Raw genomic sequence first — 18322 nt, forward strand, 5'->3', positions numbered from 1 at the left:
TGGACCATCCCCAAGACGCCATGCTTACCTTGGCGAAGTCCACTCGAAATCCAGCGGTGCCTCCAGATTGTCGTGGAAGTGTTGTGAGACTCAAGACTCCAATGATGTCACAGGTTTACAAAAGATCACAACTTTATTAACTAGTTGTTCACTTCATTCAAATACTAATAACTACCGTTAACTCAATGGACCAGATAACTCTATCCGCATAGTCCCTCTTTCTCAGCCGATATTCCTCCGCAACGCCGTACTCATTCATTCCATCGGGCAGGGCTTCTGATGGCAAGTCTCCTTGACTCAAAGTCTCTTCTGTTTATATGGGCAAACTTCAGTTAATCCTCTGTGCGCTGAAATCGTAATCCCTTCTCCGCAGCAATGTTACTCAGTCATCCTGCTCGCCTTCCTGGCACCAACTCGCTCCTCCCTGCTGGGAATTTGCTTCATCCTCTTTGCATCCCGATGAAAGACAATAGTACGGGCTTGGGAATGTGTGTTAGCCCGGGGTCGTGCTAAAGCTACACAACAGGACTCCCAGCTTCGACAGGGCGAGATGCATTCCTGACATTCTTACGACCACCTGCTCGTACCTTGGTTCGTTACCAGTTCCAACCAATGAGTTACACTGAGTTACACTTCCACACCATTGAGTATCTGATTTACTGTCACAGTGCTGTACAGATCCTTTCTCCAAGCTTCATCAAGCCCGCTGTGCTCAACAGTCCTCCCAAGGCACCTTAGTGCACACAAGACAGTGTGGAAACCACCAGGGCATACCATCCATTTCCCAGCATATTGGTCATGAAGATATTCTAACTTTAGGGCCCTCTTGTAAAGATCCATGTCAAATGTAACTAAGATCGTTCCAGTGTTTTCTGGACACACAACACTATTGAGGAACGAAAGCTTCTCAAGAACTGTCACCAGTGTTGTCCACTCATGAGCTGGTGCCTTAATGATAGGCATTGTGTGATCTTGATCAAGGTTGGGTGTCTTGTTCTCTTTGGAGTGCACACACGAGAATTGTATGCTGACCAAACTGGTATACCGTCTGATGTCTCTTCATGGTGCCTCTGAATACCGTGAAAGTAGCCATGCAAAGTCTTGCTGTGTTGCATTAACAACTTTATCTTGATACTGACCAAATTGAAAGTTTTCATAGCGTGGACTTCTACTTGGCTTGGGGTTAGGGACGAAGACGCCATTGAAAAAAATGGAACCAACTCAGGTCTTGTTGCCAAGGGTATATAGATGCAAAAAAACATTGGTTCCACTAGTGTAGCAAATTTTGCACTTACATATAATAATTCTACATAACACCATGTACTAAGATGACACTTGCACACCACAAGTTACCTCAGAGCCCCAAGAACCAGGAATTGAAAGTTTCCCAGACAGTGGTTCCGACATGTCCGATGAGGAATCTTACGAAATTGAGGAGTTCCCTACAAGTGAATTAGGCTGGGCCAAATCAGGGGTGATTTTCAATTTTTCATACTACAAGGTTGTAATTTACCTAAAAGTTGTAGCTGGGTAACAGAAACAAAACCATGAAATTTTTTTTCAAAAATATTGACGTCTTACAGTAAAACAGCCCGTTACCATAGCAACCGTTAGACGACTCAAAAAATTCTTAAAATCGATGATTTCTCAGGCTGTGTGTGACCCCCAGGTTTGATTCTGGTACCAAAAGATTCAGAATTGAAAGCCAAGGATGATTGAATAGCTTAACAATGTCTGTGACACAATTCAATACAACTTTTATCCCAAAAACTCATTTTTATCTCAAATTTAAGGCATTTGTTTGAAAAAATAATGAGAATTTTGCTTTTTAATCATAGGATAATCATTAATCAGAGCTATAGTCAAATTAAATGTACTTTAAATTAACTTTTGTCATTGATTAAGCTTTTTTGTCTCAAATTTAAGGTCTGACATTGAACATTGATAACAAAATAAAAAACCTAGTCCCAATTGTAATCAATGGAGGCCAATGACTTCTTAGTCACAACCTCAGTGGATGTTGCCAGTCCATGCAGCTTCTCCCTGACGCCCTTCACAACCCTGTATAGAGCCTGGAGCTGCGCCTCAGATTTGGGGGCCTTGTTAGTGTTCAAATCTGTGGCGAGTCCAAGTGTCCGCTCTGCTGCGTCATTGACAACTGGGAGTTTGGCCACAACTTCCTTGCCATGACGATAGCTGTCTGAGGTGGGCCACTGTGCAACGGGGAGCTTGACAAAACTGGAGTCAATACCCAAGAGTTCAAACATGCTCCAAGAGTCGTAACCAACAAAGTCTGAGGGCTTTACTCCCCAATTGCTGTGAGGCTGGCATCTCCTGTATCATGTTATGTGCAGTCCCATGGTACTTGAGCATAGCCCTTCTCATAGTCTGCTTGTCAGATGACGTTCTGTCCGAGAAGAGTGCCAAAGAGACCAATCTCTCTGAGAGGTACCACAAATGGTTTTGTAGCTTCTCTCGGGCCACAGTCACAAAGGACAGAAATTTGGCAGGCCACTTTGTTGGATTCTTTGCGATACTGGCCTCAGCCTTGAGGAGGTTCTTCATCAGGTACATGTCGTTAGATGGTGCATCTGCAGCACTGGTACATGTCAACCACGCTTTAGTGTAGAAGACTGACATGAATGCAGCGAGACTGGTTATGTCTTCCAGCTCTTCGGGTGTGTAGATATCTCCCAGCTGCCGACGGAAGAGTGCCACCTTTATAGTGTATAAAGTCTTGCTCATCCAACGGGCGTGGTGGAATGCCCCAGGAGCTTTGATAGTGATGGTCCTCATACCATCAGGGACAGTCCCTCCAAGAAACAGCAGTGTGAGGTGTGCCAGCTCCAGGTAGTCGTGTCGAAGAGTCTCCTTTGTGCTATTGTCCATCCACGTCTGAAGGAAGGTGATGGTGGCATGTACATGGCCAGCCAGCTCTCTCTGTTGAGCAGACACCTCGACCAATGTGTAGTTGCCCTGGTCCAATTCACTCCAAGTGTTGAGCAGTCGCTTGAACAGCTGTTCATTAGGTCCTGTGGTGGGGCCATACACTATTGAGCAAGACGCCCCTCCAACCAATTCGTGGATGTGGTGCCGACACGCCAGTTGCAGAAGACTCCTGCCAAACTCAGTCTCCAGTCTTACTACGACTCCACTCTTGACCCCAGAGTTCACTGCCGTTGTATCGAAGACAAGAGCGCCTATCCTTGATGTGTGCAAGAGCGCCTTGAACGCCCTGATGAATGGTTACAGTAACAACCGAAAGCAGGCATTAAAATTAATGATTGTAAGCTGCTTTTGTTAACTTTTTTTATTGAAATGAAGATGGCCAAATTTAAACAACGTTATAACAGTTATAAAAACTGGACAATACAAGGTTGTAAAAGACAATTTAAAGTAAATTTAATCTGATTAATGGTTATCCTATGATTAAAAAGCAAAATTTTCAATTTTTTTCCATAAATATGCTTGAAATTTCAGACAAAAATCAGTTTTTTGGATAAAAGTGGTATTGAATTGTGTCACAGACATTGTTAAGCTATCCAATCATCCTTGGCTTTCAATTCTGCATCTTTTGGTACCAGAATCAACTCTGGGGGTCAAACACAGCTTGAGAAATCGTCAATTTAGGCATTTTTTGAGTCGTCTGTAACTGTTGCTATGGTAACGGGCTGTCTGATCTCGGGGCTCCGCGGGTGTCCTACCGTGCCTGGCTTGCCGGTGCCCGGGGACGGATTTCGCTGTCTAAACATGGTAGCGCTAGGCCAGTGGGACCGCCGGGACCCACGTGCACTCACAAGGTGTTCTGCGCGTGGGCGGCAGTATCAGACCGGGGTGCCCAAAGGCGCCACGCACCCAAACGCTCCCCGGCTAAAGTCTGACCGTAAAACGTCAATATTTTTGAAATTTTTTTTCATGATTTTGTTCCTGATACTCACACAACTTTTAGGTAAATTACATTGAATTAGGAAAATCACCTCCGATTTGGCCCAGCCTAAAGTGAATCCAATGTATTACCAGCCCAAATATTGAAATTCCTCAACCACACTTTTAGAAAGAGACACGTAGACATTAAAGATCACTTTTCTTACCTGCACGGGTTTATCGACACGGCAAGGAACATCATCCGATGGCCCAGCGACCACCATTTCACAGAAGCCAATTGTAGCAGTCTAAAAAAGTACATTGTGAGAGCAAAAGATGAACTAAAAAAATGGGTTTTGGAAGCTTAAATATAAATGGTGGCGCAAGTCAGCTGCGCAAACTCCAAGTGGTGAACCTTGCACTACAGAAAACATTAGATGTACTTTTCTTACAGGAAACCCACACTACGCCAGCATCCCATGCAGAATGGAACCGGATGATGAAAACGACCAATTTTTTTAGTGATTCCAATTGTCGAACTGTGGGAGTGGCTTTTCTTTTGAATCCCCATTTCCATCCATCAAAACTTTCCTTTAAAACAATCCCAGGGCACCTAGCCTCCCTAGAATTTGTTATTAATAACATAAATTTTACTTTGTTGAACGTTTATGCCCCTTCAAATAGCCAGGAGCGGCAACGCTTCTACGCTAGATTAGGGCTTTATATGAGGCAAATAGACCTGCACAGGTGTAAATTATAATGGCAGGTGATTTTAACTGCACTCTGCAACCAAACCTAGACAGGAACTGTGTGGAACCCCATCCCGGACCAGCTAAATTATTAGCAGAGATAATAAGGGATTTTAAGCTTCAGGATCTTTGGCGGCAACAAAATCCCACGACGCATCAATTTACCTGGAGCAAGATCACAAACAACCAGGTATCCCTACCTAGGCTCGGCCAGATATATATAAATTCGCCATTTTTCAATCTCTCCCCTACCACTGGAATTTTGCCCTCTGGTTTTTCAGATCACCATTTAATTACTGTGAATTACCATTCACATCTGTCTTCGAGTTGCCATTCTTTCTGGAAGCTTAATGTCACCATCTTAGAAAACCCCTCCTTTCGGGCTGCTTTTGAAGACGTATGGTCCGTTTTATTAAATCAAAAACACCAGTTTACAGATCAGTGTTTGTGGTGGGACAACATAAAGGCCCAATGTAGAGGTTTTTGCCAACAATTTTGTTTCCTAAGAACACAAGAGGAACGTAGAATAAAGGCTAGTTTAGAAAAGGAAATTCTACAAATTCAAACAAATTTAAAAACTCGCTCTTCTCCCCAACAAGAACTGAGACTGAAAGAAAAGAAAGCTTTCCTTCATACAATAATTGAGAACCAAACCCAAGGGGCATTAAAGATTACGGTTTCAGCAGCTCAACCTTTTGGACACGCCAACCTGATACTTCTTTGATTTTGAATCTAAGGTTCCTCACCCCCAAATTACTGCTCTAAAATGCCCTGACAATAATTCTGTCATCACTCACCCTGAAGGAATCAAGAGGGAAGCTAGACTCTTTTTCTCCAACCTTTACAAAGCAAAAGAAGTTGACCTAAATGGTGTCTCACTACTTGATGGTGTTTCCACCTTAACCCCAGAGCAAAGGCAGAGCCTGGAGAAACCACTCACACTTGAGGAACTCTCCATTGCACTAAAGAGCCTTGGCAAAGGAAAATCACCTGGCATCGATGGTCTACCGTCAGAATTTTTCGAATCTTTCTGGGACCTAATTGGCCCTGAACTGCTATCAGTCTTCCAGGAAAGCTTTGAAAAGAAGGAACTCCCGCTGAGCTGCAGAAGAGCAGTACTTACCTTGCTTCCAAAGAAAGGTGACCCTTTACTCATCTCCCAGTGGAGGCCAATATCATAACTATGTACTGATTACAAGATCTTTTCCAAAGCTATTGCCTTACGGTTTTCACCCTTCCTAAAGAACATTGTAGACATGGACCAAACTTATTGTGTTCCTGGTCGTAATATCCATGACAGTATTTCTGTTATTTGCGATTTGATTGATGTTTGTGATATCCATCATGAAAGTGTTGGCCTTGTTTTCCTAGATCAGGAGAAGGCTTTTGATTACGTTTCGCATGAATACTTGTCCGAAGTCTTAAATCGATTTGGTTTTGGACCCTTTATTTTATCATGTATACATATGTGTTACTCAAACGTATCTGCCCTGCTAAACATAAATAATGAGCTTGTGCCCCCTTTTTGTATTAAAAGAGGTGTCAGGCAGGGCTGCCCACTGTCAGGTGCTTTATACACCCTTTCCCTTGAACCCCTCTTAAACACGCTTCGAAAGTCTTTGACTGGTTTCACTGTTAGAGGTTTAAACCACACTATGAAGACCATTGCCTACACTGATGATATATGTGTGTGTATCAAAAACTCTGATGACATTGCTAAGATGATGCATTTTCTAAACTAGCACTTTTTAACAGAGCCTTGTCAGCAAAAATCAATTGGAAAAAGACTGAGGTACTGTGGCTCGAATCCCTTTCCCAACCCCCATTCTCCCCCCCCCCCCCTCACCCCCGCTTCTCCCCGCAAATATTGCTTGGAGAAGAGATGGGATCAAGTTTTTGGGAGTTTTTCTAGGTCCTGGAGATTTCATCAGGCATAACTGGGAAGGTTTGCCTGAACGCATTGAACTGCTTTTAATAAAATGGAAAGGCCTACTCCGCCAATTGTCTTACCGTGGCAGAGTATTGGTCATAAACAACCTGGTTACCTCCATTCTGTGGCACAAGGTCTTGGCTCTGCAACCACCTGCTGGGTTAATCGACGGAATACAGAAGAGCGTCACTCATTTCTTCTGGTCTGGAATGCATTGGCTACGACCGGAAAGATTGAATTTGCCGATATCTGAGGGTGGTCAAGGACTTGTCAATGTAAAATGCCGAATCATGGCTTTTCGTCTACGCACGATATGGTCCATTTTGCACGAGCCTTTTGTGCTTTGGAGGCAACTTGCATGCTGCATTTTGGGTCGTTTTGAGAATTTCGGTCATGCTAAGGAGCTTTTCCTGATGGAGTTGACAATGTTTGATTTCTCTTCACTCCCCTCTTTCTACCGAAGTTTGTTAAATGCATGGCAAGCTCTCAAAAGCCATCGTGATCATACTACGTACGAGAGATCCATGTTCTTCAACGAGCTACTGTTTTGCAACTCACTTTTTGAAGGTTTTGGAAGCAGCAGGGCCTTCATTCAAAAGTTTGTGGCTGCATCAATAACCAGTGTGCCACCTTAGAGACAATGCAAATGATAAGTGGCTAAGTGTTGCTGCTATTGCCTCGGCGACTGGCGTCAGATCATCTCGCCAACGAGACAGATGTTTAAGGGTGGTGCTTCGTGCCTACGGTACCTCCCAACCTTGGTTGGTTCGTCCTGTACCTCCCTCTGAGCCGAGCCTCTCTCCTTTCCCCAACCTTCTTTTGTCTGCCTCCGAAAACCTGGAGCCAATAAATTTTGGCCGCTCCTTTTCCTCTTCCAGTGGTAACCGTAAAACCTTATATTTCCAATGTTTGAAAGCTCTTTTCCCCTCCTTGTCTCCCCCAGCACCTTGCAGGTGGTCTGCAGTCCTGCCACTCCTTTCTCCCCAAACTGGGGATGGTATTATAAAATCCTGTGCCAAAACGTGCTGGTGATCTCCAATGGAGAATCGCACATTGGATAATACCCACAAACTCTCTCATTCACCACTTTTCACAAGCGACAAGTGATCAGTGTCCCTTTTGTGGACAGAGACACCCTGCCCCATGCGTATATTCAATGCAGTCGTTTAACTCCTCTTTTTGTTTTCTTGAAAGTGCTATTTGCACGTCTTTCCATTGATCTCAATTTTCCAATCTTCATTTTAGGTCCAAGTGGCCCCTTAAACATCCAAGCAACAATTCTTGCAAACTTTTTCATTTCCCAAGCAAAATTGGCAATTTACAAAACCAGAAAATCCAAGATAAAGAATGACTTGTACAGATACTGTAGCAATGTTCAGAGCTTTTTGTGAAAGCCGGATAAAACTTGATTTTTACTGTTACTCGCTTTCCAGCCAACTTGAACTCTTTGAAAGAATGTGGTGTGCAGAGGATTTTTGTAAAATATCTGAGGGTCATTTGGTGCTTTCTCTCTAGTCTTTACTAAATATCCTTTTGTGTTTTTTTGGTAGCTTAACGGTTTGTTGGTTTTGATTTCCCCGATGGTAAAATTGCATGTAACTGTTTTGTTTATTTTGTTTTGACTGAAAAACTCTTCATTTTATACTTTTGTAATAAAAGGACATAAAAGTCTCTCTCTTTCTTTCTCTCTTTCTCTCTTTCTTTTTCTCTCTTTCTTTCTCTCTCTTTTTCTCTTTCTTTCTCTTTCTTTCTCTCTATTTCTCTTACTTTCTCTTACTTTCTCTCTCTTTCTCTTTCTTTCTCTCTCTTTCTTTCTCTCTCTCTTTCTTTCTCTCTCTCTTTCTTTCTCTCTCTCTTTCTTTCTCTCTCTCTTTCTTTCTCTCTTCTTTCTCTCTCTCTTTCTTTCTCTCTCTCTCTTTCTTTCTCTCTATTTCTTTCTCTCCCTCTTTCTTTCTCTCTCTTTCTCTTTCTTTCTCTCTTTCTTTCTCTCTATTTCTCTCTTTCTCTTTCTTTCTCTCTTTCTTTCTCTCTATTTCTCTTTCTTTCTCTTACTTTCTCTCTCTTTCTTTCTCTCTTTCTTTTTCTCTCTTTCTTCTTTTTTTCTCTCTCTCTTACTTTCTCTCTCTTTCTTTCTCTCTCTTTCTTTTTCTCTCTCTTTCTTCTCTCTCTCTCTCTCTTTCTTTCTTTCTCTCTTTCTTTCTCTCTTTCTTTCTCTCTCTTTCTTTCTTGCTCTCTTTCTTGCTCTTTTTCTCTCTCTCTCCTCTCTCCTTCCTTTCTCTCTCCTTTCTCTCTCTCCTCTCTCTCTCTCCTCTCTCTCTCCTTTCTCTCTCTCCTCTCTCTCTCTTCTCTCTCTCTCTCTCTCTCTCTCTCCTTTCTCTCTCTCTCTCTCTCTTCGTCTGGTCTGTTAGGGGAAAAATTGTGCAGATTTGTCTACAAGCATGACATTTGGCACACTTGTAGTTTTTGACATGCTGAATTCAAATCTGCCGGAAGCCGAAGCCAATTCTCAATGGGAGCGCCATATTTGACACTTCAAAATGGCCACCACTCAAAAACTGACTTTTCCGTTACTAGCCAACCAAAAGTCACATAATTACAATTAAAAGCAATTTTCTAGGGTTTTGGACCTCACCGATTCTAAATCTGATGTCTGTTTGACAGTAGCCTTGACAGGAAATTTTACATTTTTTTTAATTTTATGTTTGACAATTTTTTTAAATTTTAATTTTTTTTTTTTAATTTTAGTTTTTTTATTTTATTTCAGGTGCCTGTCGTTCTGCTGTGGGAATAGAAGAATAGAATAGAAGAATAGAGAATAGAAGTCCTATCACAGACCTGCACATACAGACCTCTCCCACCGCCCCCTTCCCATGCCCCCCCCCCCCCCCCAAAGCCCTCGCCCTCTCTCAGATCTCTCGATGTCTCCATGTCTCTCGGTCCCTGCTCTCAAATAATGTTTGTGTCCTTCCCCCTCTCTCCCCATCTTGTCTACCGCTCCCTATGTTATATGTTTTATGTGTCGGTTTGTCTTTCTGTGTGATTAATGTTCGCTCTTTCACGAGCCTCGATCTTGTATACAAAAAAAAAAAAAAAAAAAAAAAAAAAAAAATTTAAAAAATAATAAAAGCCATCTCGATGCAGGTCATCGATTTATGACATACACATACAAACATGGCGACCCCACCCTCCCAACTTCAGCCCCACACCCCCTACACCCCAAACGTAGGTTTGTCCAGAGTTAATAGGGTTTAGGGTTTGTACAGAGTTAATAACAAGGTTTTAATGTTTGTGCAGAGTTAATAACAAGGTATCAGGTTTGTACAGAGTTAATAACAAGGTTTAAGGTTTGTACAGAGTTAATAACCAGGTTTAAGGTTTGTACAGAGTTAAGAACAAGGTTTAAGGTTTGTACAGAGTTAATAACAAGGTTTAAGGTTTGTACAGAGTTAATAACAAGGTTTAAGGTTTGTACAGAGTTAATAACAAGGTATCAGGTTTGTACAGAGTTAATAACAAGGTTTAAGGTTTGTACAGAGTTAATAACCAGGTTTAAGGTTTGTACAGAGTTAATAACAAGGTTTAAGGTTTGTACAGAGTTAATAACAAGGTATCAGGTTTGTACAGAGTTAATAACAAGGTATCAGGTTTGTACAGAGTTAATAACAAGGTTTAAGGTTTGTACAGAGTTAATAACAAGGTTTAAGGTTTGTACAGAGTTAATAACAAGGTTTAAGGTTTGTACAGAGTTAATAACAAGGTTTAAGGTTTGTACAGAGTTAATAACCAGGTTTAAGGTTTGTACAGAGTTAATAACAAGGTTTAAGGTTTGCACAGAGTAAATAACAAGGTTTAAGGTTTGTACAGAGTAAATAAGGTTTAAGGTTTGTACAGAGTTAATAAGGTTTAAGGTTTGTACAGAGTTAATAACCAGGTTTAAGGTTTGTACAGAGTTAATAAGGTTTCAAATTTCGTATTCACTCTTCGTGAAGGATCGTGTAATGTAATCATCGTGTGAATGCATTGATTCTCAAACACCCTCCCTCCCCACCTCCCCTCCCTCCCCCCCTCCCCTCTCCACCTTCCCCCCGACATGACGTTTTTTGTCACATGGCGGCCTTTATACCATAATTGCTATTGTGTTGTACATTCTCCCTCCGCTACTTGTCCGGTGTCTATGGTCCATCAATAGCTCCTTTCATGAGGCTCCGTACGTGCAGGACAAGCCGGTAATGTCGCACAGGCTGTCAATGGATGCAGAAAGTGAAGTGAAGTGAAGTGAAGGGGATGGAAGGATGAATAAGGGGTGAGGGGAGGTGTGGGTGGGGAAGGAAAAGGGGGTGAGGGGAGGTGTGGGTGGGGAAGGAAAAGGGGGTGAGGGGAGGTGTGGGTGGGGAAGGAAAAGGGGGTGAGGGGAGGTGTGGGTGGGGAAGGAAAAGGGGGTGAGGGGAGGTGTGGGTGGGGAAGGAAAAGGGGGTGAGGGGAGGTGTGGGTGGGGAAGGAAAAGGGGGTGAGGGGAGGTATGGGTGGGGAAGGAAAAGGGGGTGAGGGGAGGTGTGGGTGGGGAAGGATGAATAAGGGGTGAGGGGAGGTGTGGGTGGGGAAGGAAAAGGGGGTGAGGGGAGGTGTGGGTGGGGAAGGAAAAGGGGGTGAGGGGAGGTGTGGGTGGGGAAGGAAAAGGGGGTGAGGGGAGGTGTGGGTGGGGAAGGAAAAGGGGGTGAGGGGAGGTGTGGGTGGGGAAGGAAAAGGGGGTGAGGGGAGGTGTGGGTGGGGAAGGAAAAGGGGGTGAGGGGAGGTATGGGTGGGGAAGGAAAAGGGGGTGAGGGGAGGTGTGGGTGGGGAAGGATGAATAAGGGGTGAGGGGAGGTGTGGGTGGGGAAGGATGAATAAGGGGTGAGGGGAGGTGTGGGTGGGGAAGGAAAAGGGGGTGAGGGGAAGTGTGGGTGGGGAAGGAAAAGGGGGTGAGGGGAGGTGTGGGTGGGGAAGCAAAAGGGGGTGAGGGGAGGTGTAGGTGGGGAAGGAAAAAGGGGTGAGTGGAAATGTGGGTGGGGAAGGAAAAGGGGGTGAGGGGAGGTGTGGGTGGGGAAAGGAAAAAGGGGTGAGGGGAGGTGTGGGTGGGGAAGGAAAAAGGGGTAAGGGGAGGTGTGGGTGGGGAAGGAAAAAGGGGGTGAGGGGAGGTGTGGGTGGGGAAGCAAAAGGGGGTGAGGGGAGGTGTGGGTGGGGAAGCAAAATGGGGTGAGGGGAGGTGTCGGTGGGGAAGGAAAAGGGGGTGAGGGGAGGTGTCGGTGGGGAAGGACCCATCTGACCATTTCCTGCTTATTTTGAAGAAATAATCAACTCTGCTCCTGATAGCTGAAGGTGCTCTGGGGTTTCTCGTTTAATTATGGGTATGATGCAGAATTTTTTTTTTTTTACGATTCAATGGTCTTTCATACGACCTTTGATTAAGAAGCTTGAAATAACACATCTGAACAGAATCCGAATGTATTTATGGCAGAGTTACTTGTTCCATGTGAGCATCTCATGTGGTCATTGACATTGGCATGTTCCGTTGGTCATTCGCGTTGGCATGACATCTGAGCACTGTGCAGTAGACGCTAAAAAGGAAATTTTAATAACGAACGCTTCTTCCCCGGAACATGCACTCTCGGATGACTCGAGTTTGTGTCACTTCTCATCGATTCCCCATGAGTTGCTCAGTAGGCAAAAAGTGTTTACCAATCCACCCATCTTTACATCACTGACCTACTTACAAGGCTTGTGACCTGAAAATGAAGTCTTCTCTCTTCCCTCGTTTGTGTTTTCAGGTCGTCATCGGTCATTTGTACTCGTCCAGGAAGCTGGTCATCGAAGGAGAGCTATGATGGCGGAAGCGTGGACCGGGGAGGCCTGGAGAGTTTTTGTATTTATACGTCATTTGGGGTTTGTGTGAAATTGGTGGCACTCGGCCAGACAGGCAGTAGGCTAAGTCCGTGTAAGGGAAGAATGCAAATCACAGCTCATTGACTTGAGGGGGTTTGAGCCAGTCTCCTCTTCATATACGGAAGGGGCACAAACCTAATTGGTGGCCTGGTACATCCAACCAACCTCAGGTAGTCATATACTTTATGATCTTCTGATGCTACATTTCCGATTATATATACTCGTGGACCCTCATTTATTTCACCTCTTTCCAGGACACTTAGACTATCATTATTAACATAACGTGGCATGCCTTTCCTGAGTTCCGACCTTCACCGCACCCCCACAGACCCCTCCGCACATCCACACACCTCATACGTTGACCTCTTGGGTGAAAATCCATTCTGGGTTTGTTTTTATTCTGTTGATCTTACCTGTAGCTTGGTGTCAAGCTTGGCCTTATCTTCTACAGAAAAGACTCTTCCTGTGGGTTCCGTCACTCAGTGCTTTGAATGTCTAACTTTGGCAGTCTTGTGTGCTCAATTTGGCCTTTTTGATGCATATGTGTGTACTATGTTTACTTCAATGTGAAATGCTCAAAAATGCCTCGAATGCAACCGTTGTCTGGTCCGAATGTAGGCTACTTCATCCCGAAATCAATGTTGGGTTTGGATTCGCAGGTGAAGATTCTGTTTGTCTTGAGGCAAATGGGAGGAAGGGCTGAGTGGATGTACACTATCGGTCAAAAGTTCATGAACACCTCAATTTTTCCAGTTTTTATTGAAATTTACGCAATTTAATGTCCAGTGAATAACCTCAAATGGTACAAAGGTAAGCAGTAAACTGCTCGAGGTAAAAAAAAAAAAAAAGGCTTAGGTAAGCAAAAACGGGAAATAATGTAAATTGCAGTTATATTGTAAAAAAAAAAAAAAAGGCCTTCTTCAGGGAACAAGTAATGGGTTAACAACTTACTCCTGTTCTGCAGCAATGTAAGTAAATTAAGTCTTGAAAGTTGATGCAAACAATTTCTATAGGTGTCCCAACCTTTGCTGATTACTTGATTACAAACCCCCTGTCTGTATAAAAGCAGTATTGGAACAGACTGTTATTACACCATCCGAAGCATTATTTGGACAATATTGCACTGCAGGAAGTAGTATATTGGAAACTGGAGGAAACTCTGACAGGAAGGTCTGGCAGACCCAAAGCCACAACAGAATCAGAAGACAAGTTTCTGAGAGTCAACAGCTTGCGTGATAGGCGGCTCACAGGACAACAGCTTCAAACACAGCTTAACACTGGTCGAAGTATGCAAGTCTCAGTTTCAACTGTGAAGAGAAGACTTCGAGCTGCAGGTTTGATGGGTCGAGTGGCAGTAAGAAAGCCATTGCTAAGATGGCAAAATAAGAAAAAGAGGCTTGCCTGGGTCACGAAGCACCACCAGTGGACTACTGAAGACTGGAAGAAGGTCTTATGGACCGATTAATCAAAATTTGAAATCTTTGGTTCATCACGCAGGGTTTTTGTATGCCGTCGAGTCGGCGAAAGGATGGTTCCCCAGTGTGTGACACCAACTGCCAAACATGGAGGAGGAAGCGTGATGGTCTGGGGCTCTTTTGCTGGATCGAGTCGGCGACTTGCACAGAGTGACTGGCACCCTGAACCAAAAGGGCTACCACAGCATTTTGCAGTGCCATGCAATAAAACCACCGTTGCAGTGCCATGCAATACCCTCTGGTATACGCCTAGTTGGTCAGGGGTTCATCCGACAGCAAGATAATGACCCTAAACACACGTCCAGGCTATGTCAAAACTACCTTCGAGGAAAAGAACAAGACGGTAGGCTTCAAATCATGGAATGGCCAGCACAGTCTCCAGACTTAAACCCCATCGAGCTGGTTTGGGATGAACTGGACAGAAGGGTGAAAGCAAAGCAACCTACAAGTGCAACACATTTGTGGGAACTTCTGCAACAGTGTTGGGAAGAACTTCCCGAACAATATTTGATTTCCATTGTAGAAAGAATGCCACGAGTGTGTTCGGCGGTTATATCTGCAAAATGTGGCTACTTTGCTGAGTCAAAAATTTAAATTAAATTTTGTTAAATAAAATGATTATGATTTCTTTTTTATCTCCAATTGTTTATTTGTTTTATGCTTAATTTCAGAGTACATTGAGACATTAAACTGCGTAAATTTCAATAAAAACAGGAAAATTGAGGTGTTCTAAAACTTTCGACCGGTAGTGTAATTCTGTGTTGGGTGTGCGTGCGTGTGCCCGATTACAAACCATCGAGGATCATGGTCCATGTGCTGCTACCTGATGGCAAAGGAGGATCATTTTAATGACCATGCCCTCAAGTGGTTTACATTGGATCACTGGTCTCAACCTTAATGTGACCAAGCTCCCCACTTGAGCCTTCGAGCTGTGCCAACGGAGCTGAGCTGTGCCGAGGGGGCTGTGCGGGCAGTCTTGATTTCTGGTACAAATTAAATTATTGCTGATGATTCTCCAACATACCGCCGTTGAGCGGTCATAATTTGAGGTTTCCAAGAATTTGAGGCTGGATTGTCTGAACGACAGTCCACATTATATTGGGTTCACACATCCCATGTTCATCCGGCTTGCCTCCTGTAGTAGCAGGAAAAAAAATCGAGGAAAGCTGCATCATGTGACTGCAGCAACTCTGACCTTGTACTCAATCCACTCCGAGATGTCGAAATCCAGAGGGGGCACTGAAGCGATCCACACAGCCACGACCTGTGCGGTTATTTGGCTGCGAGACCTGCACATTTGAGTCGCTCTTCGTCGAGCCACATGCAAGAAGAGGATAAAGGATCTTTTTATTAAACATGACATCACCATGTACACAGCAGTTACAGACACAGCCAGGTGCGCTTTGCATTTTGCAGTGGTGGTGCTGAGGTGCGTGGTTAAACGGTGGTAAAGGCACAGGAAGAAAGAGCAAATTCACAAAACAGAAGAAATGAAACCGGTATGGGAGTATGGGGGTAAACGGAACCGGTATGGGGGTAAATGGGAGACCATTTTAACCACATCTTCTGAGCAACACTCGCTTTGCTAAGACTTACAAGTAGGGAACGAGTAGTTAACAGCTGTTAATCTCCTATAAACCAGCACGTTAACCTCCCAAGGACCACGTTCTTTTGCCACCCCAGATCCTCCGTAGAGTTTCAGGCCATTTGACCTTGGGGTTGAAGGTTGTCGATGTACTGTTTAACATAGATGTACAAGATGAATGTATCTGGCGGATGTACGAGCTTCGAGTCTGACTAAAGGCCCCGTTAGAAAGCTCTCCCATTAACCAGACTATACACCTTGGCAGTTGATGATTCACCTCACTTTGATGTGAAGGTTCCACCCACTCATCCCTAAAAATCGATCTGCACTTCCTTTTGGAAAAAGCCAGTTTTGCAGTTTCCTTCCAGCCACTGATGCTCAAGGCCGATGCTGTGGTGGCTACACGTGCACGTTTTGGAATCCTCACCTCCTTCCAGTCACACATTTGTGCAATCTTTCACCGACCATTCAATGGCCGGTAAAACCGTCTCGTAACTTGCGCCCATTAAGTCGAGCTTGGAGACGCATCTTTATGGAGATGGAGGCGGCCCGGGGAGGCAATGCAACAAGTTTTTCTGCATTTACAGCAACACCACAAAAGGACAACAATTCATCACTGCTCGCAACAAGCGGTGCCAGCGGAACGCTTCTGCGAAGGTTGTGGAATGCCGTTTTTATCTGGTAGAGTGTACAAGCGACTTCCGGGGTCCTTTTGTGGTCACGTGACTATGAGAGCGCTAAGCTTCGGTTTTACAGTTGCTAAGCGCAGGTTAAAAAAAGAGAAAAAAAGATTCTTCGTGAAACAATTCAAAGTGATCCCACAGTCGTCAATCAGTCAGAAAACGTCATGTCACCTAAGTGACGTCATAATGGAATACCACGCGTGTTCGATTAAAATGGGTCCAATCGGATTGAAACTTGAAAGTAAGCGCGAGAAATAAACAAGACCATCAGGTACACTTGGATAAAAGTACATTACAAAGGGTTCACGTATCTACTACCTGTACTCATTATTTATAAACCAGGTGTCTCATTGCGAACCACCGTCCTCTTTAATCGATGGACCTCCCTTACCAGAAATTCCCGGTGTACCCAGCTCGAGGAATTTTGCTATTCCATAGCCAAGCTACATCGACTCGGAATTTCTATGTCTACAGTAATCATGTCTAAATGTGAGGATTGATCATGGTTTGGGATTATATGGCATTTGTACCTTTTTTGTGGGACACAGGGTTGCTGATAATTTAGCACATTTTTAAGCAGCAAATGACGGACACGATTATAGGATTGTTTTTTTTTTTTTAGATAGGCCAAGGCTTGCTTTTCCCAGACGGCAGAGCAATGTCCGACATGGATTATACGAAGGGAACACGGATTATATTTGTCCACAATCCCACTTGCAGAGGCTTGGAAGGGGTTAGGGTTGTTAGGGTTAGGGTTGTTAGGGTTAGGGTTAGGGATGTTAGGGTTAGGGTTTGGGTTGTTAGGGTTAGGGTTACGATTATAGAATCGTAATCGTAATTGTTAGGGTTAGGGTTGTTAGGGTTGTTCGGGTAAGGGTTGTTAGGGTTATTAGGGTTAGGGTTAGGGTTGTTAGGGTTGTTCGGGTAAGGGTTGTTAGGGTTATTAGGGTTAGGGTTAGGGTTGTTAGGGTTTGGGTTGTTAGGGTTAGGGTTACGATTATAGAATCGTAATCGTAATTGTTAGGGTTGTTAGGGTTAGGGTTGTTCGGGTTAGGGTTAGGGTTGTTAGGGTTAGGGTTTGGGTTGTTAGGGTTACGATTATAGAATCGCAATTCGTAATCGTAATTGTTAGGGTTGTTCGGGTTCGGGTTGGGGTTGGGCCCTCGTATACGCCATGGGTAACCTTGGGTGGGTAAGTGTTGCCTTGGTGCTGATGGCCTTTTGGACGAAAAGGGGTTTCTTTGAGTCTTGTTGGGATTCGAGTCGAAACTTCACTAAAACATCTCCATTTTGATGAAAATGTCAACCCCGACCTGAAAGGGAACAACTGGCAATCGTTTCCGCTCTACAGGAAGGAGTCCCCATTGTAAAGTGCATCGGTAATATACGCATTTATAATAAAATAAAAAGCTTGTCGACTTTGTACAAAGTGCACAATGATATGCAGGATAATGTAGATAAAGATAAACCCTCGGTGGGAGTAACGGGGGATTGTGTACAAGTGCATCATCATCATTCCCATCCGGAGTCTCCATACAGCAACTTCAGAAACTTTAAACTCGATTTCCTGCCACTTGGAAATCTAAAAAACTCGTTTTGAAATAATTTATTGAGCAATGGGGGATTGTCGGAGGCCTTCTTGTTTTTTTAGAGCCAAAACCTTCCAGTCGTTTCCCTCTTCATCATCGAGTCTGATGCTAATCCAGGTACAGTGTGCAGTGTTAGGCCAAATATTGTCCCCGCAAGATTTAACAATCCCGCTTGCACAAGGTCACTCAAACATAGGCCTCAACCAACAAGACACGATTATTCGATTTCCAATCGGGGCTCAGACAGCAGCTTCAGGTTACCATTATGTGGACGTTTCCAAGGCAACCGGTCTCTATGCTGGCAAAGGCGTACGGCCTCAGAGCAAGTTTCATCACATGTTGCGGTACAAGCTGTTAAATTAATTAATTACTGTTCCTATAATGTCACACTTAGAGTTATATTATTAATATTTTATGCAATAACCTCACACAGATTCGAGATTTTTTTAAAAGGAAGAGTGATTCGGATGGAGGCGGTTACCATACCACCGACCTTTTCTCCTTTACCCTCACAAAACCTCTAGAGGA

General features: G+C 43.9%; 1 protein-coding gene across 1 annotated transcript in view; it reads left to right on the top strand.

Annotated features, from left to right (window-relative positions):
• Positions 1 to 13058, top strand: part of LYRM4 (LYR motif containing 4) — a 40042-nt gene extending 26984 nt beyond the window's left edge. The window contains exon 3 of the mRNA XM_068097414.2: positions 12348 to 13058. Within this exon, the coding sequence (XP_067953515.2) occupies positions 12348 to 12404 (57 nt within the window). The 3' untranslated portion in view covers positions 12405 to 13058. The remainder of the gene's footprint in view (positions 1 to 12347) is intronic.
• The last annotated feature ends 5264 nt before the right edge of the window (positions 13059 to 18322 follow it).

Source organism: Myxine glutinosa, chromosome 9, assembly GCF_964187855.1.
Source record: "Myxine glutinosa chromosome 9, kmMyxGlut1.1, whole genome shotgun sequence".
Classification (NCBI taxonomy): domain Eukaryota; kingdom Metazoa; phylum Chordata; class Myxini; order Myxiniformes; family Myxinidae; genus Myxine; species Myxine glutinosa.